Below are 24513 nucleotides of genomic sequence, written 5' to 3'. Positions count from 1 at the left end.
AAACTTGAATATAATCTCATTAAATTGCTACATTGTTGATGAATCTGGCACAGTCAGACTTGTCCCTAAAAATTTATAAAGAACCATGTTTAAGAGTTTCCATTTAAAAAAACCACCATGTTGACTATTCTATTTTTCTATTTTCTTTGAAGGAAACATTTTGCTAATTTGGATATTGTTGAGATTGTAATTGTAACAGAATATCTTTATAGTCCATTAGGCTCTAAAGTGGCTACTAATGACTCATCAAATCCTATGGATTGGAGACCACAGAATATATAACCCAAAAAACCGATTTGAATGACCTTATTGGCTCTAAAATTGGTGGTCTTACTGAATCCTGCTGTTTCCTATAATTATAATTGGTATAGAAGAGCCCCTACATTGCTAATCTCCCTCATTTCTATGTTGATTAAGGTACTCTTAATGGATTTATTTCATGCAAAAAAGAGAGACAAGCAAAAGGAATTATACTGGCACTGAATTTAAATAAAAATGAGATCAAGGAGGGTAACCTAAAAACCAAATTATTAAAAATTGAAATTACTTTCCACTTTTCTTGAGGGGAATAATTGTAGGTTAAATAAATGATAACAATAGCAATAATGACACATTAAGACGCCATCTCATTGGTTACATTGAAGTATCTCTTTGATTCTTCACTAAGATCCTCTGGTTACACCCATTTTTCAGTTAAGTAAACTGAAGCTCAGAAATAGATTCAGATAGTAGCCCAAGTTTACACAAAAATTAAGGTAGAATTGAAACTCAAATTCATGGGAGCAAACAATGTGTTTTTCCTAATCAAAATTACCAAGAGCAGCTTACATTAGCAGCGAAGCTGCGGCAGTCACCCCTTGACACAGCTGCTTGGTATCTGGCCATCCGCTCCTTTAAGGACAACACTTCCTGAAGATCAGACAGATTTTTGCTCTGTGTAGCACTGTCTTCCGAAAATCCACGCACAGGTGGGTTAGGGCCAAGAGTCACTGAAAAAAAAAATGTAGCATGTTCATATATGGGTCAGATCTTGTCTAGCAGAGTGTCGACTTACGAATAGTGAAAATCTTTAAAATATCTGGTCCATTAAACAGACTGCAAGATTTCACAATATTTTCAGCATTTCATTGCCGTGTTGTTTCTTAAAATTTCTCAAGTAGAACTAGAAACTCTATAGAAGCATACACTTATGTGAACATCAAAACAACTGATTCCACTTCTTGTGTGATTAAGCTGAAAAATAGTCATGTTTTAGGAGATTAAAAGTTGAATAACAACACTGAAACACTGTTTTTTAATTTATCTTAAACATTTTTATGAGAATTATTTTTTACTTCTCTAATAACTTGATGAGTTAGGTACTATTGTTTTCTAAAACTGGTAGATAAGAAAATAGAGAGTTTTATTAGTTTAAGTTACCTTTCCGTAGATGAAGTCATGAAATTTACATACAAGTGGTACTACATGGAAAGCATGTCAGAAATGAGTCAGAAAGAGAGGGATAGATATAGAAAGACTGCATTCATCTGGGGAACATAAAGTAACAAAATAGGAGACTAACACCCAAGAATAGCCGAGATAAGTACCAGGAGGTTTACTCCATGGTTTGGAGGCCAGTCACACATGCTAGGGGAAAAGGCAGCTCAGATTGAGAAGGGAGCACCAAATAAAGGGTATTGGAAGGATCCTCCCAGGATGGGAGAAGTGTGCTGAAAGTAGACTATAGATTGAACATGATCGCCACTCAATGCCTCTTTTGCAAACCACAGCACCCAAAAGGAGACAGAGAACAAAAGGGAATGTCCTGCCAGAGAGGCAGGGTGGGATGGGGGGGATGGGGGTGGGAGGGATACTGGGATCCTTGGTGGTGGAAATTGGGCACTGGTGGAGGGATAGGTACTTAATCATTGTATAATTGAAACCCAAGCACAAAAATTTGTAAGTCTACTAATAAAAATTTGTCACTAACAAAAATTTTTAAAAAAGTTACCTTTCCACATAACTAATAATGTGATTTGATATCCAGAAAGTATAAAACTTGTTCTTTGTATCTCTGCCCACCCTTCAATCATCTAGGAGATAGATCAAGCTAAAATATGTGAATGCCATGTAAATTACACACTAGATTTTTTTCAATTTTATTTTTAGTGAAATGCATTACATAAGAATGTTAGCACATTTGACAGTTTTAGTCAAAGTTAATTAGTGCCTTAGTTAGAGCTTTTGACGAGAGAGAGCTTTGACAGTCATTCATTTTAGATAGTTTGATATTTTACCATTTAAGCCATCTATCTGACAATAATACAGGTAATAGGAATAACATACTTGGAAACAGAGCAAATTACAAATTCCATGATCATAAAAGACTATTGTTGGAAATAGAAGAGTCTTTGCGATCATGTAGTTTACCAATATCTTTGAAGAATAAGAGACTATACCTAAATATTTCCTATAGAAAAATCCATAAAGACCCTTCATGTTTATGTTTCTTTAATTGAATGAAACAGAGTTGATCTATTTTTTTTTTAATTCAATCTAGCATTCTTTGTTGTTGTTATTCTCCTTAATGATCTACTATTTACTCTTAAAGTTCTGAAATTCCAAAATCATTCCAAGGTCTCTTTCTGGAACCAGTGTAGAGTACAAGGATAATTGTGAATATACACTATGCATAGTCATCACTTAGCATCCCCTGCCATCCTCTTTATGACTGGTAGTTTCTGGTTTTGTTAGGGTGAGTTCTTTTGTGCACTTTGTTAATGACATGAACCATACTCTAAAAGTCCCCAGGTAACAGGTAGTCAAGCTTTCCCCACCTTCGTTTTTTTCCCTGCCTCCTACTTCAGCCCTCACATTGAACCTTTTTATTGAGTCGTTTGCTTTTTCTATTTTCAAGGTTTGTGTACACAATAGAAGTTGAGAATGATTTTACTACACAGAAAAAGATGAAAGTTTGTGTCTGTTTTGATTCTCTGAATATCTGGTTTTTCACTGGGACTTCAGGGCTGGAGGTATAATAAAGTGGGTAGGGCATTTTTCTTGCATGTGTCCAACCAACGTGGGTTTGATTCCTGACATCCCATATGGTACCCTGAGCATTACTAGGAGTGACCCTGTGTGCAGCGCCAGGAGTAAACCCTGAGAACTGCCAGTAGTGCCCCCTACCCCCAAATTCATTTAGAGACTTATAAGTAAATATTTTCATTAAATGCCTTAATTAAAATTAAAAATATTTTTCCTTGCAATGAAAATAAATAAGTCAGAGTATATAAATGCAATAATTGTACAACACTGACATTATCACAATAAATGTCAGATATTTTGAAATTCACCTGTTATTCAAAACCTCCTATAATATAAAAGTACACTCGTCAAGTTTATTCTCAGTAAAAGGTACTCCTAAATTCAATTTCCAGTACTCCAAATAGTTCCCTAAGCACTGCCAGGAATAATTACTGAGTGCAGAACCAGGAGTAACTCCTGAGCATCTACTGGTATGGTCCTCCCCAAACAAAACAAAACAAAACAAAACAAAAGCAAAAGTGAAACATCTTCATGGAGACATGAAAGAGTTGTCTGTGTGAATGTGTTAGAGAAAAAAGACACCAAAAAGTGATGGAAACTGCTAATTATCAACCGGTTATGTCTGAAAAAAATGAATAATCACTCCAGAAAACATTAAGAATTTCACACCTCACTGCCTTTCACAAATGGAGCATCAAATAGCCTGAAGAGTTAGGTGAATTTCTATTAATGGCAAAGAAATTTTAAACAAAATACAGGAGATAAAGGGAAAACTAAAAAAAGGACTATGGTAGTATATAGACAGAAGTGTTCATTTTCAGTAAAGAACACTGAACAAAATTATTGAAAAAATAATAACAAAACAAATAACAAATAACACAACTGACAAAACTATTGAAATATGAATAAAGAACTCAAAATTATGAATAAAAAGTAAAAGCAAATGTGTGTACAGCTTTTTAAGTATGTCTGACATTATTTCATATAGTTCCCTCTATCATACTATAAGGTAAAAAACTATTTTTGTTTTTTAATCCATATTTTACAGATAAGGAAACAGAGACACAGAAAGCTTATAAAAGTTACTCAAGGTCAGGTAGTTAATGAGCTTCAGGCTTGAAAAGCAAAGCAGACAGTTTGACTCAGGATCCCATGACTTAACTACAATTCTATGCTACTTCTCAAAAAGAACGTGTTCAACAAACAAAACAAAACAAATACCATCTATGACCTCACTAGATGAAGAGATGAAGATGCAGAAAATTTCTAACAGTAAGAAAATTCCTTTTTCCTTATGTGAATACTCATAACGCAGATATGATTTTCTAAAATCTTTAAAAATGCCTAAGATGCTAATATGTGTATAATTAGTACTCTGAAGGTTTTCTACTGTGTAATAGAAAATGATTTTTCTTTGAAATTTTCTAAAAGCAATTCGATAATCCTTTATTAATATGAATTAAAAGCCAGATGAGAATGACTGATGTGTCACAGGGAAGGGCGAACAACTTAGGCAAACACAGACACCAGCTCCAAAAAAGGCAAGCATACCTTGGTGACACACTTGCTATTATACTTTGGATGCATTAGAAAGAAATCAACAGCTTATTACTCAGAAAATCAATTTAGAATTAAATGGGAAAGTAATTAACTAAACTTTTCAAAATCTAAATATGTAATCTATAACCCAGCTCAGATTTGTGTGCAGAATGTCATGCCATGGACATTTCATAGTCCCAGAGTTCTCAGCCTGAATACATTTTCTGTAATTCTTAATATTTGCGTGTACCTCCGCTAAAGATAAAACCCATCTCTTTAAAACATTCTAAATGCTACTGTCTGGTTAATTTGTAATCAGTTGAGTTTTATATGTTATAAGCTCATTTGAATATCATAAAACTGAGAAATGACAACAAAATGAAAGAGCAAGTATTTAGCACAATCTTGCATTGATTTACAGTTCTCAAAAAAAAATACAAGGAAAAGGGCACAAAGTAAAATGAAAATATATACCATGATAGCACAAAAATGATACCGTGACATCCATCTAGCATATGAACGTAGTGAATCAATTTCCACTTTTTAAACTAACATATAGAGATCTTTTTAAAATGTTTTGTCCATACACCATCACTCTCCACAGGTCAAACCAACCATCTAATTTCTATGACTTAAATATGAACAAACCTTTTCTATTCCTCACCAGCCAAATTCTGCATATCAGTTGCCTACCGAAGGAAGACAAAAATTTAGCACTGCAGTAGAAAAAGTAATGTTCTTTCAAAATGTTCGTATCATTACTCTTGAAGCTATAGAAATGCTATTTTACATGATACAAGAAATTTTTGTAGGTATGATTAAGTTAAATTCTTGAGGCACAGAGAAGTTTTTCAGGTGGGTTAATTGATCATAAAGGTCTCATAAGTGAAAGAAAGAGGTAGGGACATCAAAGCAAGAGGGAGAAGTAAGAGATATGAGGTGGAAGGGGGAAGGAAGGAGAAGGAGGGAGAGATATCCAATCAAAGAATGTAGGTATCAAAAAATGTGGGTGTAAGTACAGAGAGCTTGCAGGAACTGGAAAGATTCAGAAAACAGACTCTCCCTAGCTTTATGAAAGAATTTGTCTAGACAACACTTTGATTTTGGAGCCATTAAGCCCATTTTGTGTTTTGAACCTTTAGAATTTTAAAATATCGTGCTGTAAACTACTAACTCTGTGGTAATTTGTAACAGCAGCAATAAAAAACTAGCAAGTCACTGTGTACACACACAGACAAATGCACACATATAATTGGTATATGAATGGTAAATTATTAAATAGTAGGTCCTTTACAAATAAGTTCAGTTTCATCTTTCCCCAAATCACCTTGATTGGAATAGACAAACCACTCCATGATAAAGCATGGTTAAAGCTTGTTTTTCATAATCCATGTAAGAAATGTCCACTTTCTTAAAGAGAAGACAACCTAAATGTCCATTTAAATTTTAATCTCAGATAGAACTATCTATCTCTTTAGTTGAAATAAATTGCTGCTATATAGATTCATCTGTTTTCTACAGCTCTATTATCTTACAAGTTCTTCTGTGTTGGAGTAGTTACAAATGAACATAATTTAACCAGAAATTAGATAATCATTAGCACATTAATATTGCTAATGAGGGTGTATTTGAAAATGTAATCATATTGCTATTAAATATTTTAAAATTCATTGCTTAGTTTAGTTAAAGAATTGGACAATTACAAAATGATTAATGTTACTTAAATCTCTGGGAGTGATCAAATAGATTAGAATCATTAAAAGTCTGTAGATAAAGCATGATTTTACATTCTCTTGTTGGACATTTCCCTAATACAACCATATTCATATATGGTTGTATTTATATCCATATTAATTGCAATATTCATATAGCAATGATACTATGTCATGCATATAGTAACTATGTGTTAACAAATATCAATCATTTGTTAGTATTTTTACAAATATTATCCCAATAATTATATCCACCATTACTTAATATGTGATAGTGTTCTATTCAAAGGATCAAATTAGCTAGAAAGTTGGTAAATTTGGAAATGAATTTGGATATTTCTGAATACAAAGCTATTCAACTTTACACACTTCTCACATAAATTTTCATTAAAATATAGTATTTTATTCCCAAGTGGAAATTTAATTAAGCATATGTATCTTTCTGCTGCCTATGTATTTATACCTAAATCCTGTTGGGACATTCTTTTCAGCATTTCAGGGGCAAATCAAAAGGAAACCACTGAGTTGAATTTTAATGTATTTAAATAACTTCTTTTTTGTTCTTATAAACTTGAGTTGGAATAAAATCAAAGCTTATTTTTCAGTTACATGTATTTGGTCATTATAGAGATCTAACTTGAAAGAGGGTTAGGTTTTGGTCCAAGTGAGTAGGCAGAGGAAGAAAATATACTAAAAGGGAAGGAAAATGCAAAGTAAGGACTAGAGCTCCTTTTTTCTATATTGTTTTTTCTGCTCCAGAAGAAAGAAGGTGCCTCCTTCCTGCTTCCCTAGAAGTGTCATCTAGCTTGAATTGGTATCCCATGTAAATAAAGAGGATATTTGTTATAATTTCCTCTTAAGACCTTTGATATAAATTCAGTAAGTATTTCTTGCTCATCCTCTATAGGGTAAGCAGAAGGGCTGAACACAAGTAATCACTATCCTATTACGATTCTGCTCTACTTGCAGAGATAAAAAACAAAAAACAGAGGGGGGCCTGAACCATAATATCATAGGTAGAGCATTCACTTTGCACTTGACCAACCTGAGTTTGACACTGGCATCCCATATGATCCCCCGAAGCACTGCCGGAGTGATTTCTGGGTGCAAAGCCATAGGAATAAGACTTTGCCATTGCTGGGTGTGGTCCACCCCAAAGAGCAAAACACAGAGGGAGCCTAAAAAATAAGTTCCTTAGCATAGTGTATAGAACAAAAATGGAACTCACACAGGTTGCATTATTCCAATATACTGATTCCTAAATAAAACAAGATACGGGTTGTCTGTCTATGCTAAAGAAGTTGGCTGATTTGGTTGAAGGGAAACCAAGCAAATGGAGCCCTCCTTATGTGGGAAGTCTTAAGGAAATTAATTGTGTATCTTTTATATATCCCCACTCCTCAATCTAAATCTATTTAAATAAAGAGAGAAGAAATTAGGATAAAATGGATCAAGTCCAGTTAGATTTGATAGGGCTGGAAAATTCTATACTTTTAGAGATGTAGTGACTCATTTTCTTTTTTCAGATTGCTGCGGGCAGATGATAGAGGAGCCCTGGTAAATTTTGCTGGGAAAAACTGTCTGAAACCTAAACCAGACCTTTAGGCATGGAGGCCTTTGACACAAAAGACCCAACTCAGGAGTAAAAGAACCATTGTGATGCAGAATTCCAGGCCCTAGCAAGGATTGGCCAGGAGAGGTACCTCTGAGAGGAGAAACACCAGGAAACACTGAACAAGGCTAGATTAGGAACAAATAAATGGAACACCTGGAGTCTGATACATTTCCTCTTCTGTGCTCTCCAATATCTTTTTCAGTTTGGGCTTCTATTTTGTTATTATTGTTATTATTTTTTTGCTTTATCTGAGTTCTTCTGTTCTCCCCCTTTCCCTCACCTTCACCATACAAGTTTTTCCAGCACATGAAATAAACTAATTTCATAAATCTGTTGATTTTTGAAAACTTGACTCTATGGTGGGCAGATAAGAAGAGAGATTAACCATCAGTTCTGGACTCAGAAAGCCTGATTTTATTTTTGGGGGGGGGGGTCACACACGGCAATGCTCAGGGGTTACTCCTGGCTTTCTACTCAGGAATCACTCTTGGCAGTGCTCAGGGGACCCTTTGGGATGCTGGGAATCAAACCCAGGTCAGCTGTGTGCAAGGCAAATGCCCTATCCGCTGTGCTATTGTTCCAGCCCCACAGAAAGTCCTGGTTTTTAATCTGTCTCTGCTGCTTACCTACCTATAGTATGAGAATGATCATAGATGCACACTATCAAAACTACTACCTGTGATAAGTAAAGAAAATCTGATAAAAGTAAAAGTTAACTATATTATCTTCTATATCATAAATATTAAATGATCACTGGCTTCCAGGCACCTTGTTATTATAGACTCTAGGTATTATCATACAGATAATTGGAGATGATAAAAATCCTGAAATACCCTCAAGTCTCAAAGTTAATAAGTATCAAGAATAAGGACTTGATTTAGGTCCAAATTAATTTCATTCCTTCTGCAAGGATATTCCATTCTTCTCTCTAAGTCACAAAACCCCTTGTATGAAATAATAGAATACAAAAATCATTAATATTCACATAATTGTAATGATAAGATTGGGCACAGGTGTTGGCATAATCCTACTCATATGGCTATAGGAATAATGAAAAATTTATAAAAATAGAAAAACTATTACCTCAATATTAATGATAGTTTTAGTTATTGAAGTTTTATCTCTCTGGTTTGGTCAGTAACCAATAAAACATTATTATTATTATTATTATTATGAATTATTTGCTTGTAAGCAGCATGGCAGCCTTCATAAAAATCATCCTAATAAATTACACTTAAAGGATAGTTCTGCTACCCCCCCCCACATTAAAATGATTTTTTGTGTTACTTGATACATATATTCCAGGCAAAACCATGAGAAAATCATTCAAAGTTTTCACATTTTCTGTTTCCTTGGGGGTACCTGAGTCATCATGGTCATTTTCTGTTTCCTTGGGGTACCTGAGTCATCATGGTCTGGGCACAGTGACTGCTGCATGGAACAGCTAGAGATATCATGGGCCATTCCCTAAGTCTCTGCTGCTGTGGCTGCCTACCAGAAGCTAAGAAAAGGATCTCTATTCATCACTTATGATTCATTTTACTGCTGCTCTACTAATAACCTGTGAACTACAAAACTACACTGTGAAGAACAGTGCTAAATAAAGAGGTGGTTTTATATTTGGTCAGTTGGAATATAGGTATTTTTTCCTGTTTAAGCATTTTTTAATTTACATTGATTTCCGTTCCTCCATTTATAGCCTCTGTTCTAAAAACAAGCCTCCAGATTTCAGTCATTTTACATTATTCTATCTGTCCCTGAATAACTTCTTTAACTTGTCCATTATTTCTAAACCTAGTTCCTTTTTCTTCCTGATAACTTCATTTCAGCTTCTCCTGTTTTCATTACCCAACACTACGCCCTTTCCCACCCCCCTTCGTCATGATTCCCAGCATTCCAAATTCTCCCTCAATTGTAGCTCAATTATTAGGAAGGGGGCTGGAGTGATACCACAGGTGGTAGGGCGTTTGCCTTGCACGCGGTCGACTTGGGTTCGATTCCCAGCATCCCATATGGTTCCCTGAGCACCATCAGGACTAAGTCCTGAGTGCAGAGCCAGGAGTAACCCCTGTGCATCGCTCAGTGTGACCCAAAAAGCAAAATGTATATATATATATATATATATATATATAGAGAGAGAGAGAGAGAGAGAGAGAGAGAGAGAGAAGTGTGTTTATTTTTCTCCCAGAGGGGAGAGTGATTTTTTTTTTTTGCTTTTTGGGTCCACCTGGCAATGCACAGGGGTTATTTCTGGCTCTGCACTCAGGAATCACCCCGGCGGTGCTCAGGGGACCATACGGGATGCTGGGAATCGAACCTAGGTTGACCGCGTGCAAGGCAAACGCCCTACCCGCTGTGCGATTGTTCCAGCCCCTAGTGTGTGATCTTCTCTCTCTCTCTCTCTTCTTCCTTCCTTCCTTCCTTCCTTCCTTCCTTCCTTCCTTCCTTCCTTCCTTCCTTCCTTCCTTCCTTCCTTTTTTCTCTCTTTCCTTCTTTCTTTTTCTTTCTTTTCTTTCTCTGTTTCTCTTTCTTTCTCTCTTACCTTTTTTTTTAGGTTGGAACGTGAGAAATGTCAAGTAAATGTGCTCACTCCTTCATTATAGGGAAACAGTCATCAAGCTCAGTCTATGATTAGCAGTCAATGTGCTTGCTCTGAAATGCATTGCAGAAATAGACTGGCACCTCTCAAACTATCAGAGCCTCTAGAATACACAGAAACTGATTTCATTCTGAGGTCAAAGCAACTTGTTGGTAGATGGAGGTGACTCATGCATACCAGTTTAGAATCTGTCTTTCCCACAAATGATCCACTTTATCTTTCCTAGGCTCTGCAAAATCTCTTGTGATATGATGTTAGTTCATATGTATTTTGAACTTTTTGTTTAGTTCCAAGTATGCTGTTGTACACAATAGATTTAAAAAAAAAAGAGCAACAGTACCATAACAAAGATGAACTGTTAATAATTTGTAGCTTTGAAACACATCTTCCTTCCAAACCCACCTTTAAAGTTGTTTGAGTGTAGGCAAAGGTATGAAAGGTTCCTGAGATCATTTCTGTGCTGGCTGCATTCTAAAACAACCAGTTTTCTCATCTGTTTTTTAGGAATTCCACAATTTATCACCCTCTTTTGATTTTATCACCTCTCTGCTGTTAAGGCTTACAACTGAAATTAATTCTGATAAAGGACATTAAAAAAATTCTAAGTCACCAAATACTAATTCTCACCAACTTACATAATCAGTGCTGTAACAGCTTTTCTCCTACTAATTGTCCTTTTCTTTGGAATAATAAAATTGTTCTAATTCAGTCCATTTTTGTCTTAAAGAAATTCAGTCTCTGAATTTAGACAAGTTCCTTTGAATGACTTTACGTATTTGTTTAAAATGTTTTCTTTGCCCAAGTTCACAAACAGCACCAAACTTTGTTATGTTTTCCTTTTGAACTTAATAGCGGATCAAGGAATGGAAACCACACTTATTCATGTACTTTTTTTTTCCGGGGGAGGGGATTTGGGTCCACACCCAGTGACATTCAGGGCTCACTTCTGGCACTGCTCTAAGGAATGATTCCTGGCAGTGCTCAGGGAGATCATATGGGATACTGGGGATCAAACCCAGGTTGGCCGCATGCAAGGCAAGTGCTTTACCAGCTGTAGTATCTCTCTGGCCTAGTAATTCCATATACTTTCTTACTGAACATTACTTGGAAAAACTGATTGTTGAAGGAGAAAAAAATGCCTAAATAACACAATATCTTGCTTGATGAATAACCTACTCTTCTGGAAGTAAATTGACTTTCAAAGAGATGATATATTTGGAAAATTCTATCTGGAGAATTGAGCACTTTCAAAATGATGTGTCTAATAATTCACTTGGGTAGGAAACTAAAACTGCTAATGTAAACAAACATTTTAAGCATCCTTGCACAATAAAATTTTTCTTAACAAAGCTGCGGATTCTTTAATATTTGCTAAAATTAGAGGTGACTGTATTTTGTTAAAATATTTGTACTATTATCACAAATGTTTTGTGACTTCTATAGCCCATAATTGTAGGGCTTGCTCAGGAATATTGTGCACATTTGAAATGGTCTTTTAAATTTATAAATTAAAATTATAATACCTTTATTATTTCAAAACTTTGAATTGGTTAGGGATTTTTTAATTGTCACAATTATAATGTCCTAAATATCACTTGGATGCAAATGCAATAATTAATTTCAAAAGAAAGAGATGATGTCAGATTTCTCATAATATGCTTGTACTAGAAACAGTTCAAATAGTGAGAGTAATTCAATAGTCTTCCCAGTGCAAGATACACATTGAGCACATTGTTAGTTGTTCACATCATCCCTTGATTTATTTATAGTTATTTACTCAGAGAAATTTGGCATTGGCACTTGTTTCTTTTCTCTCAGATTCAAAACCTAATCCATTAAGTGCACCATAAGTAGCATTCAGTTTATACTGCTTATTTCACTACTGCATTTAAAGGGTGAATCAAAAACATTAGTATTTAAATATTATTCAGTTTGAAAATTGCTTTTTCTCCCCTCTACGCATGCAGACAGTAACATCTGTTAACAGCAAAGAATTTAATTAAGGTGCTGGAGAGATTGCACAAGGGTATGGCATTTCTTTTTACATGTGACCAACACAGGCTTGAAACAGGCACCAGAAATGGTCTGAGGACTGCCAGGAGTTAGTCCCTGAGCATAAAACCAGGAGTAAGCCCTGAGCATAGCTGGCTGTTGTGACCCCAAATTAAAAATAAAAAACAAAAATAATGCAATAACATGTTTCAAACAGTTCCATTCAGTGAACCCCGGTAAAACCTCTAGTACCCCATAAGTTCTCCAAGTACTGCCAGGGGTCACTTAAGTTATGGACCTAGGAATAACCCCTGAACAACATTAGTGTGGTTTAAACCCATGTTGTATATGGTTAAAGGAGGTGAGTTGAGGTAGGAATGTAAGATTTTAATATAAAACATATATCTTGGACTTTCTTGTAAAATTCCATACGAAACTAGTCTTTCACAACTTAAACATGTAATCACTTTGCTGGACTATTTTGTTTAGGAATCAGCAACTCTGTATCAATTTTCACCTCCTAAGTCTGATAGCAATTTGCATATTCATACCTATCACAATTTCAAAGAAACTTTTTGCTTCATCATTGTGTAGCATGGTAAAATATACATTGTAATATTAATGGCATTGATGAAGGATAGTCATACTCAGTGGATAGAAATACTCTTTATAGTTCTTATGTGAGGGATGGAAAAATATATAACACCCCTAAGAATATTTTTAGAAATTTTACAAGAAAGCCCATTGTTCATTTTTCCAAGGAGTGGCAGGACTTTTCCTAAATAGATTATTAAATTTTACTACCTGAAATTAAAATCCTATATTGTCAATGAGTAAACTGACAATTGAAGTGAAATACAGCAATTTTATACATACTTAACCTATAGCTTCATATTCCAGTAGACAGGGGTCACACCCACCAACTGGGCCCCTGGTGCCATGTAATCCCATCAACGGCCAAGACCCAGAGACTATAAAACCCAGCTCCTGGAAGAGAACAGTGCAAAGTCTCTTGCCCCCGTGCCTGGCTGTCCTTGCGGGGCCCCTTGGAGGGGAGCGGGTTGAGTTTCCCTCCCCGCCCCAACCAGGGCTCCAGCAGCCGAAGACCTCCAGAACCAGCCACCACCATGCTGAGACCACTCTACACATGCATGAAGGTACCGGCAGAGGAACAAAGGCATGCGGGTCCCGGGGCTGAGATCTCCAAGCCTACTCAGATCGGGGCTGAGCATCCTTCACCCAGATCGTCCATATTCCAGTAAGCAGGGGTCACACACACCAACTGGCCCCCTGGTGCCGTGTAATCCCATCAATGGCCAAGACCCAGAGACTATAAAATCCAGCTTCCGGAAGTGCACAGCCGCATTTGCTGCCCCGCGACATCTTATTATCTCATTTTTACTTTGGACAAACTGGCAGCCTATTTATTGAATGTAACCTGCCCACACGGCAGAGTCTGGTAAACTCCCTGTGGTGTACCCAATATGCTAAATACCAGTAACAATGATGGATCTCATTATCCTAACCCTGAAAGATCCTTGAACGTGGCACTTTTTAAAAAAATAATCTCAAGGCTAGGACGAAGGAGGCGTTACTGGGGTCTGCTGAAAGCAATCGATGAATAACAGGATGGTTGTGATCGTGATCGTGATGGCTTCATAAATTAATATGCAGTGGATGCTGCAAAGTAGCTGAATGAATTTGATTTAAGAGAATATTACAGAATTCAATGCACACCTTTATCTAGTTTCCGTTACAGACCTTGTTACCTTCTCTCTTTTACTTCTCTATAGGATGTAGGAAAAAAAGTCAAATTCTGCAACAGAAGTTCTTTAAGCAATAGAGAGAAGTTGTGTAAAAGTTGGGATTAGCACTTCCAGGAGGCTGAAAAAATAAACTCCTTGCATGGAGAAACTGTGAATCTCCCACAACGAAATCCAGCTCATAACCAAAAATGCTCAGCAGGACACCACATGAGCAGGTGAAAATTGGAACTATACAGAAATGTTTAATTGGAAACTGGAACCAGTCAATTTTGGGCTTTCTGCCAAATTTAATTCTTCTCCCAAACACTCCTATTATTACATACATGCAAAAAGAAACTAGAAAATCATTAGTGCTAAAAACTCTCAAATATATTTATGGTTCCTTCACAGTTAAGTACAGAAGGACTCACCTTCCCAGTTCAGTGGATCAAATACATAAAGAACACATAAACACTAACACATACACACACAAAGCAACAACAACAACACACACACACATTCAAACAAACACATACTTTTTCCTCTGGAGAAAAATTTAATTAAACTAGTATCCTTTTTATTCTTTGATGGTTTAGGGAGAAGACCTAGTACATTTCAGGGGGCCCTGGCACATTCTTGAGTAGGAAGTCTACCAAAAAATATAGATGTTGAAACAACTCCAGGTTCTTGCCCACCAGCAGTGCAAGGCCTAAGGAAAATGTCATAGACCTTACCAAATCTTTCATTACAGAAAGGATCTTAGAAATAAAAAAGTATAAAAAATTCTCATACCTTACCATATTATCTGCTATCTGCATTTTTCTTTATAATACTCCTTTAAAAAACTTGTTTCCATTGTCTCCAGTTGTATGTGAGAATAGATAATATCTGGTGTTATCAGGAATAATGGTGAATATGAAAATAAGTCAATTAAAAATAAACAATGTATATTGAAATATGTAAAATGTGTAAAATGACAAGCTTTCAAATACATACTTTATACATGTATTCTGGAAATGATAGCAAAATTACACATTATGAGGAAAATAGGAGACAGTTTAACTGGTTAGAATATGATTTAGCTCAAGAATGTGAGGACAAATGGAAGAGGGAATCAATGGGAGCCCTTGAAACAAATTCTTGAATATTTCTGAATTTTCCTGGGCCTTAGTTTTCAACTGTGTGTCCTAATGTATGACAAGTTTTATTCTATCTTAGTTCTCCTTACTTTGGATCCTGCAATTTATTCTCCTGTTGATAGATTAGCTTCATCACTCAAAGCTGATATATTGCAGTTTCACTGACTCAGAATCTTTTGCTTCTTTTCAACAATTGTATTCTTAACCTTTATTGCTTTAGAGTTCTTGATAGATTCTCATCCCTATTGCCACTTCTTTCTATACCCTCTCTCTTGATGAAGAGTTCTTCCACTTTTACTCAATGAATTCAAGATTCAGAGAAAGGAGACAAAGAAGGCAGATGGGGGATGGATTGGTAAGGCATATAGAAAATATCAAGTATAGGCTGGAGGTTATGATCAATTTTATTTGGAAAAAAAAGAAATATGTGATCTGAGAGAAGAATTTGAGTCCAAGAACTAAGCCAAAGTAATGTAACTATATGTGGTTGTGAATAGCTTCAAAAAAAGAGAGAAGAATAGAATCATTAGGGTTAAAGTGGTTGAAGAATTCAGTTATTTGAAGTAATGGGATGCTGACATCACCAGAGATAACAGAAACTTTATCAGTTTCAAGTGTTGGGATGGTTATAATAGAAAGAGGGCACTTAAGCACTTTCTTCAATTCCAGAGAAGACCAAATTTCATTTGTGCTCGAGTGCATCACTAAAATGTAAGGATGACTTTAACAACAGAACAACCTTTTATATTAAGTCAGGTAGATGACTTTCCCTCAAAAAGGTTTTTTAGTGTGATTTTTAAAATGTTCATCATCTGTCACAATATGGGACTTTATATTTCTCTCTGGGAGATAATGGCTATGTCAGACTATCCTGATAAATTTAATAATAATAATGTTGATGATGGTAGTGGTTATGATGTTGATAATAATAGCTTAAGTTGTTTGCTATGTACCAGCTGCTGCAAGTATTTTGCTGCTATGGAACAGTACTTACTATGTAACAGGTGCTGTTGTTTTAGTCATTTTACAAATATGAACTTATATATAATCCTTAAAACAACCTTAGCCTGGGATATTGCTCAAAGGGCTAGTGCACATGCTTTATGTGGGAGGCCCAAGTCCCATCCCAGGCACTGCATGGCACCCTGAGCTACCTCTGAACATGGAAAAAGCCATAGAGGTAGATACCATTATAACAAGCATAGAGATAAACACTGTCATTATTGCCATTTTCAAATGAAAAACAGACAAATATGTTAAGTAATTTGCACAAAATGAACAAGTTGGTAAATGTTAGAACACTATTTCAAACTAAAGTAAACTGCTTCCAAAGTTGTTTAACCAACGACAGTCTCATTTCCCTGTAAAGTATTTTGTGTTCATTTGTAACCTTGTCTGATTGTGGTGTTTTATGTGTGTGTGTGTGTGTGTGTGTGTGTGTAACTTAGTGAAGAAGGTAGAAGCAGTTGAAGTGGGGAATTAAATAAAAAGAGGTAAAAATTAAAGTTTGAGGTAATTTATTTTTGATTTAGAAGACATAATTTAACTGACTATAAATACTGTTTTTGAGTTGACAATCACAATAACTGAACTAGATATTTTCAGGGGGGAAAAGATGTAGCTTAAATGAAAACACATGCCTGCCTTTAAACTTTCATTTCTCTGACATTTTACAGAGTAAAAGTTGTGGCTGTTGTCCAGCTCTGGATGACGAATGGGTGATGAATCCTGAAATATTCCCATTCCAGAATGAGTCAGACTGAAGCATACAAGAACTAATACAGTTACACTTCTAAAAATAAATGTGTCTTAAGTTCTCCAGGACCCAGAGGGCTAGAGTAGTTCCTACTAAAGAAGTCAGGACTGTAATGTGGTTGTTTCCACTCTGAGCACCCTGGGATTAGTCAGAGGGAAGAAGGAGCTGATCAAGCTGCTGACTGCTGCCAGTTGCTCTTCCTCTGGCAGGCTGAGCTCCAGCTGGAAACTGTGTTCCAGCTGGAAGCTGCTGTTGGAACTCACCCTTGTAGCAAAACAGTGGACATTCTGTATGGTGCTCAGGAAGAAGTTTCTGATTCCAACAGGAGCACAGCAGTGAATTCTAAATAAAACCTGCAGCTAGAATTGACTGCCATCTAATAGCACAAACACAAAACTGACAACCTTGTAATAACACAAGTACACTTGATCCTTGTCCTTTTCCCATACCATTCCAAGTTGACAACAGGACTCTTTTGTGGACAGTAAATATTCTAATTGACATAACAGATAAATGAAACAGTAATCCTCACCAGGTGTAGCTCCAGTGGCCCCTAGCATTGTCAGACCACAGCAATGCTGCTTTGCCCCCTGAGCAATGAATCTCCCCGTAGGGTCAGCCAAGTCAAGTAGGAAGCACACCTGAGTCCCCTTAGCACTAATGGGAGGCAGTCCTACCATCTAAAAATTAAACAAGTGAAAAATTAATCTTTAGCTTTATGGATTTTTCATGGTAAAATTATTTACTATGGTCGCATACAAAGCTTTGATTATTTGACACAAAGTTTTACTGGATAAATAATGTATAGATGAAGCCTTGTGATAGTGCTGATTAAAAGCAAAAAGATTAATTAACAACAGAGGGATCGATAAAGCACACATAAAGTTATTCTACTTGTTAAATTTAATATTCATGGCTTAAAAGAAAGAACAGCTACTTTAGAACATCAGGGCTACTTACGTTTTATTTCAGTACAAGTAAAATTAAGATCTTATAAATTAAATTTTCCATACATGTGTTCAATAAATTAAAATTTATATAATTGATAGTAAAGTTATCTTATCTTCATTTCATGTTATTGTACTTTATAAGTTGAACTTTAAATGAATTTTTGAGAACATTCTTTGAAACCCCTTTTAATTTTGGATTTTGTTTTTAACTTTTTTTTTAGCTTTTCTATGTTGGTAACCACCAACTTCAGATTTAAAAATATATTATGCTGATATATTCATATTTTTGGAAGATGTTGTTGGATCTTTGACTAAATAAGAAAATTTCCAAAATAAATTATTTTAGCATTATATTTATTTTGTCATATGTATATCTAGAGCAATATGGTAATTATTGCTATAGAAAAATCAGACGTACAAAGCATTCAGTTTACCAGGCAAAAAGAAATATCCTGCATATATTTTTCAAAATGTGTAAAAGAACTATTGGAAGCTGTGCCAAACAGGAAAAAGAAAATGCTTTGTCTAATAACAAGACAGGTGGGGGTGGGGAAAAGAGTTTACCCCAAAAGAGGGTGAACCAACTTAAGTGGTTAGGAAATAAAAGCAAAAACACAAACTTGTTTCTTCAGTTAAATTTAGAAACAGTCTCTTTTCTATGATTTATCCAAATTTGAAGAAAAAAATGAAATATAAAACAAAAAGCAACAGAAAAGTACTGCTAGAAAAAGAAGCCTTTTTTTCAAGGCTTACTTCAAAATGTATTCCAAGTCATGGTGGTGAGATAAGATAGGGAAGCTGCACTACAAAGATGTGCAGAATGACATTTATTTTTAATATAGAATTAAACATATATTTAATATATATTTAATTTAGAATTAAATATACGTTAAAATAATTGTTTTATAGTAATCTGCTTAAATCTTGTAGGAGTTTTTCCTTAATGTTTCTTTTCTTTTTTTTTTTTTTTTTTTGCTTTTTGGGTCACACCCAGCGATGCTCAGGTATTACTCAGGCTCTGTACTCAGGAATGACTCCTGGTAGTTCTTGGAGGACCATATGGGATGCTGGGAATTGAAACTGCGTCAGCCACTTGCAAGGCAAACGCCCTACCCGCTGTGCTATCGCTCTAGCCCCTTCCTTAATGTTTCTATGCCTCACTTTACTTATTTAAAATCTAAAAATCAAATTACCTACCGAATTTCTCATACTGAGATAATAGCAATGCACTGTCCTCCCGTTGTTCATCAATTTGCTTGAGCGGGCCCAGTAACATCTTCATTGTGAGACTTTGTTGTTACTGTGTTTGGCATATGCAATACTTCACGGGTAGCTTGCCAGGCTTTGCCATGCAGGCGAGATACTCTTGGTAGCTTGTTGGGCTCTCTGAGAGGGGCGGAGGAATTGAACTCAGGTTGGCCGGGCCGGCCACATGCAAGGCAAATGCCCTACCACTGTGTGCTCTCTCTCTCTCTCTCTCTCTCTCTCTCTCTCTCTCTCTCTCTCTCTCTCTCACACACACACACACACACAACATAATAATTTAAGTAATTATTTCCTTTTATCCAAACTGATATTTTAAGAAGTACAGCTATGCAATTAGGAATTTGGTTTACCTATTGTGCCAGTTGTGATAAGTGACTTTTATGCAACCATTTAGGCCTACAAATTCCCAAATACATTAGTAGCAGCACCATTTTTTATATCTGAACTGATATAGATTGCTGAATTGTAGATTCTCAACTTTTAAAGAAAAACACAATTTTTGTTTTGATTATTGCCTACATGTCTAATTATCAGTCTCTTTTCTTGTCTGATTATGTTGTATAGGTGAAAAATACTCAGGTTATTCATATTTGCAAAAGATAAACTCCAATAATTAGAGAAACAAGGAATAGAAGGTTTTGATTCCATCAACAGAGCCTTTCAAAGAAGGAGAAAGGAGGCACAAATTAAACAATAAAAATGAAATGTTTGCCATTTGTTCTTGGTACAGCGCTCCTAAAATCTTGGTATTTTTAGAGTTATTGTCTTTGGTGTGCTACTGGTATCCCCTCTAAACCTCAAGGGTGGTGTGAGAGATAGTGATAGCTCTCAAAATGGGAGCGTATTCTCAAAATGAACAAAAAGTGAGAGAGTTAAAACACATTCTACTTCAATTTCGATCTCTTAGAAGGTGAGAAGGGAGATGACAATGAGATTTAGTTGATCATTCTATGCAGTGGCACTTATATTAAAAAAAGAAACAAGTGGGTTTGATAATCTTCCAGGTTGGTGAATGTGGTAATGAGAATACACGGAAGTGTCTGTGCTACTTCCCGTCAGCTCCTATCTTGCTTCAAGCATCACTCACTATAGTTTGGATGTCACTGAGTTGGCCAGCTGAAGTGGTGTCAATCTTGATGTCCACTCTAATTCAGGCAGTTATTGTGAGAATTGAATTAAGTAGTTGTAAACTCAGTGTGAGGGAATCAAAGGATTGGTTGGTATCAAGAAAGAACCACACATTTGGATATCAGATAAATAAAGAGAATACTACATATCACATAGTCATATAAGAACCACACTCTTATATGGAATAAATCAATGTTGTAAAACAGACTATATCAGAAAAGTCAAAGGTTCCCCACCAGTCTGCACAAGATGAACCTGTAATTTGAACGAATGTTTGCTTTAGAAAGAGAAAAAAAAAACAAAATAAAATTTAATTAAATTTCACAGTATAATTTGAATGCTTTTAAAAGAGGGGTGGGGAGAAAATAAAAAGGACCATGTAAGTTAATTAAAATCTGTCCCCTACAGATTGGTCAATCAAAAAGTTTAGATTATACTGGCAGGGACTTAAAAGTCTGTCCAGCTCTATAAATTATTGACTCCATTCAAGACTCTTAACAGTTCTTACAAATGGCTTCAATGGCCAGAGTTATTTGCTTATAGGCATGTATGAGAGAGGATAGATGAAGAAAAAAGAATGTATCAGTTCCCAGAATCAAGATGACCAGGAGAGACCAACACAAATCATTGCCTCCTTGAAGGTAAGCAAGATGTAGAATTCTTAAACTGAGAGAACTGAAGATATCAATTATTAAGAACAGTAAATTATCCATGAATTTTGTCAGCTTTTTACCCCAAAGAAAACCTGAGGAAAGGTGACCCATCCCCTCATCCCTTGTAATTAGAGAACTGCAATCCAGATTGAACATTTTCAGAAGTAAAGACTTTTGTATTCATTAAAGAGTTTCACATTTGTTTTTCAGGCAGCCGAGGAAAGCTATATCTTAAAGATGCTCAATACTGACCGAAAGCAGTAACATTTAATCTAAAACTCCAGAAGACATTTCCCTCCCCAACAGCTGGCACTTTGCCATCAGCATCTGAAATGCTGACTGACTTCAAAAAATAGACCTAGCTATTCATTTACATGTTGACAGCAGGAAAATAAAATATTAAAAGATTAGTCAGAGAAGGGGAGAATCAGTTCAGCATAGAATTCAAGACTTCCTCATTTCTGACCCAATATTTTTGGGAATATCTTCTAGAACTCAAAACAGGTATTCTTTCATATTAAAATTCATGGCTCTGAAAGTAGCTGAGGTAAATATTTTACTCGTCTTCTGGCACCCAGAACATAAAATTTTAAAATAATTCCAACAACCTCAGCCCGGCAGTGACCAAATGGAGTTCTGGTAAAAATAAAATATTTTTCAGTTCAGCACCAGCAAGCTAAATTTAAACCTTACATTATGTAATCTTAAAGTGTCCTTGCTTTTAGTTGTCTTAAGAGGTTCTGTTATAATGTCTCTCGCAAATCACTTCAGTTTCTAACATCCAAACACTTAAGGCACAACAGGACCAAATTAAGGTATTCACAGGCAATCGAAGACAGAAAAAAATCCATTTGAAACAGTATACAGGGCATGATACCTTTAAAGTACAATCTCAGTCTTTTCTTTTTAAGTTTGTAGTTACTATAATTAGAGCTGGCAGATTCAACTGGCAGTGCTTTTCTTAATTCTGAAAAACATGTAAGAACCTGATTCTTTAATCCTTACTCCAGTAATACTCCCAGAAGAGATGAAACTGGCTGGAGCAAGAAAATCAAAATCAAACTAAGGTCGAAGAAAGAATAATTTTCATATATTTCCCTGAAAAAGCTGTAACAACTGAAAATATTTTAAATTCTTCCTTTCCTTCAGTAAATTCCAAGAAATACATTCTATGTTTTAAAATATTCATTGTATATATTATCAATTCATGCTCATAAAAGATAAGCTAATTTTGTTTCAGTTTTTCCTTTTTAGCTTTAACTTGAAATATAATTTAACTAATCGCTGTTTATCAAAATTGGTTCATTATTCTTTAATTTTAAATATGAAAAATACTAACTACTTTGCTGAGTTTTATATATGAAGCCCTGGATTTAATAATTCATAGTAATGATAAATACTGTCATAAAATGAAATTTGAATGACTACTCCTGTTAGAGCAATAAAAATTTGATTTGTAGTCTTCATTGATCTTAAGCAATCAGCAAGGAAGTTTTACAAACCTAAACGCACACATACCTTTTGTAATATTTAGACTTAATCTCAAATTCTCGGAAATATCCTATATCTTTACAGATCTTCACAGCCTCTTTTCCTCCCTTGCTTCGTGTACAGCAAATTTCCCAGTCCCCTGAAAGGCGTGGAGGCCAGCTCCACTGAAAGGTCTTTCCAACAAGTAGATTGGACGACTGAATTTATTTTAGCCCTGAGTCCAAAGGATGCAACTTGGCACCTATTTTTAGGAACTGAGCTCTGTATAGGTGGGGCCTGAGTCAACCACTCATTTCAGAAGTGTTTCTGAGCGCACTCTGCCTCATCGTGCCCTGGATAATGTATGCACAGTCCTAACACATGTGCAGTCAATCAAACTCCCTTCTGCAGCCCTGGCCCTTAGGCCAACTTTCGCCTTCCTGAGAAAGCTTCAGAAAGAACCCAGCACTATTGAGGAAAAGAGGAATTAGAGGTCCCAAAATGCAAGCATTTTTCTTGAATAATTTCAATATTTTAAAAAGTCAAGAAAACTGGGGTCAAGCAGCTGGGGCACATATAATTAAACATTGTATGTATGGGCTTGCCTTGCATACAACCTAACCGGATTCAATCTCCTGTACCCTACATGGTCCCCTGAGCTTTGCCATGAGTGATCTTGGAACAGACAGGAGTAAGCCCCGAGGACCAACTGGTGTGGCTCCCTGCCTGAAAACAAACATACACAGCAAAAATTTTAGTTTATTCTGGTATAATTTGGGGTTTAGGGAGCAGAAACATTATTTCTACTTTATAAGATACTCCTAGGTGTGGAAAATTTTAGTGGTTTTCAGGTTTTTTACATAAAGGAAAATATTGTGAAAGTATTTATATGTATGAAGGAAGTGCTCTTTTTGTTAACAAAAAAATAAGAACAACATCTCAAGAAAACACTAGATTTCAAAGGTTATCAAATGCCTTGCCCTAGAATACAGAAATGAGCAGGGGTCAGGGGACACACACACACACACACACACACACACACACACACACACACACGTATATATATATGTATATACCACATATATCTAATACACAGAACCATTAATTTTGCAAGCACGGGACCAAAAAGACAATAATTAAAATGAAAAACTAAAATGTGAAAAATGTGCCTGCTAATGAGGCAAACCAGGGCTGGGAGAAAATCTAAGGTATTGGTGGAAGGAAGTTGACACTGGTAGTGGTATTGGCGTTGGGGCATTGTTTGCTTGAAACACAATTACTAACAACTTTGTAAATCATGGAACCTCAAAAAATCATTATTAAAGGAAATAATGTAAGGGGCACAGTGGGTAGGGTGCTTGCCTTGCAGAAGGCCAACTAGGATTCGATCCTCAGCATCCCATCATGATATCTGCCAGGAGTAATTCCTGAGTACAGAGCCAGGAGTAAGATCTGAGCACAGTTGGATGTACACAAGCCCTCCCCACCCCCGCCCAAAAAAAGAGCAAGGTGTGTGAAGGCATTATAGCTAAACTAACACACTTACCCCATGTTTCTGTCCACTATCATTAGCTTTAAATCACTTGGTCTGAGGAAGAGCAGGCAAGGAAAAGGATTCACCTCACATGTTCCTGAGAGAATCATATTAAATGCCCTTTGCTGCAGCCTTGCTTACTCAGCACACCTCACAGACTTGACAGGGAGGAAGTAGGGGAACTCACCTAGAATTGACAATTGGCTCTATAATGCTGACATCTAAAGCATTCTAAGTAACTACAAAAAAAAACCAGCTTCCTCTGTCTTTACGTTTTTTCTACTATTTTCCTAGAGAGGGATTAAATGTGTACCTAACAGTCTCAGAACAGACTAAGCGAAGAATAAATTGTCTTTGTCTTAAGGAAAGTGCCTGACTTCTATACCAGGTA

At 35.9% G+C, this 24513-nt stretch overlaps 1 protein-coding gene across 3 annotated transcripts in view; it reads right to left on the bottom strand.

The window, feature by feature from the left end:
• Window positions 1-22742, bottom strand: part of XIRP2 (xin actin binding repeat containing 2) — a 96433-nt gene extending 73691 nt beyond the window's left edge. For 2 of the 3 annotated variants that reach the window (XM_056110308.1, XM_056110306.1), the window contains exons 1-2: window positions 22637-22742; window positions 829-989 (exon numbers count right to left, since the gene is read on the bottom strand). In XM_056110308.1, coding sequence (XP_055966283.1) covers window positions 829-885 — 57 coding nt within the window. In that variant the 5' untranslated portion in view covers window positions 886-989; window positions 22637-22742. Of the gene's footprint in view, window positions 1-828; window positions 990-22636 lie in introns of those variants that run through there. The other variant, XM_056110309.1, reaches the window with a different exon arrangement.
• Window positions 22743-24513: the final 1771 nt, after the last annotated feature.

The sequence above is a fragment of the Sorex fumeus genome, unplaced genomic scaffold, assembly GCF_029834395.1.
Source record: "Sorex fumeus unplaced genomic scaffold, SorFum_2.1 ptg000009l, whole genome shotgun sequence".
Classification (NCBI taxonomy): domain Eukaryota; kingdom Metazoa; phylum Chordata; class Mammalia; order Eulipotyphla; family Soricidae; genus Sorex; species Sorex fumeus.
Note: the sequence above shows the minus strand (reverse complement) of the source record. Positions and strands in the feature narration are given on the sequence as shown.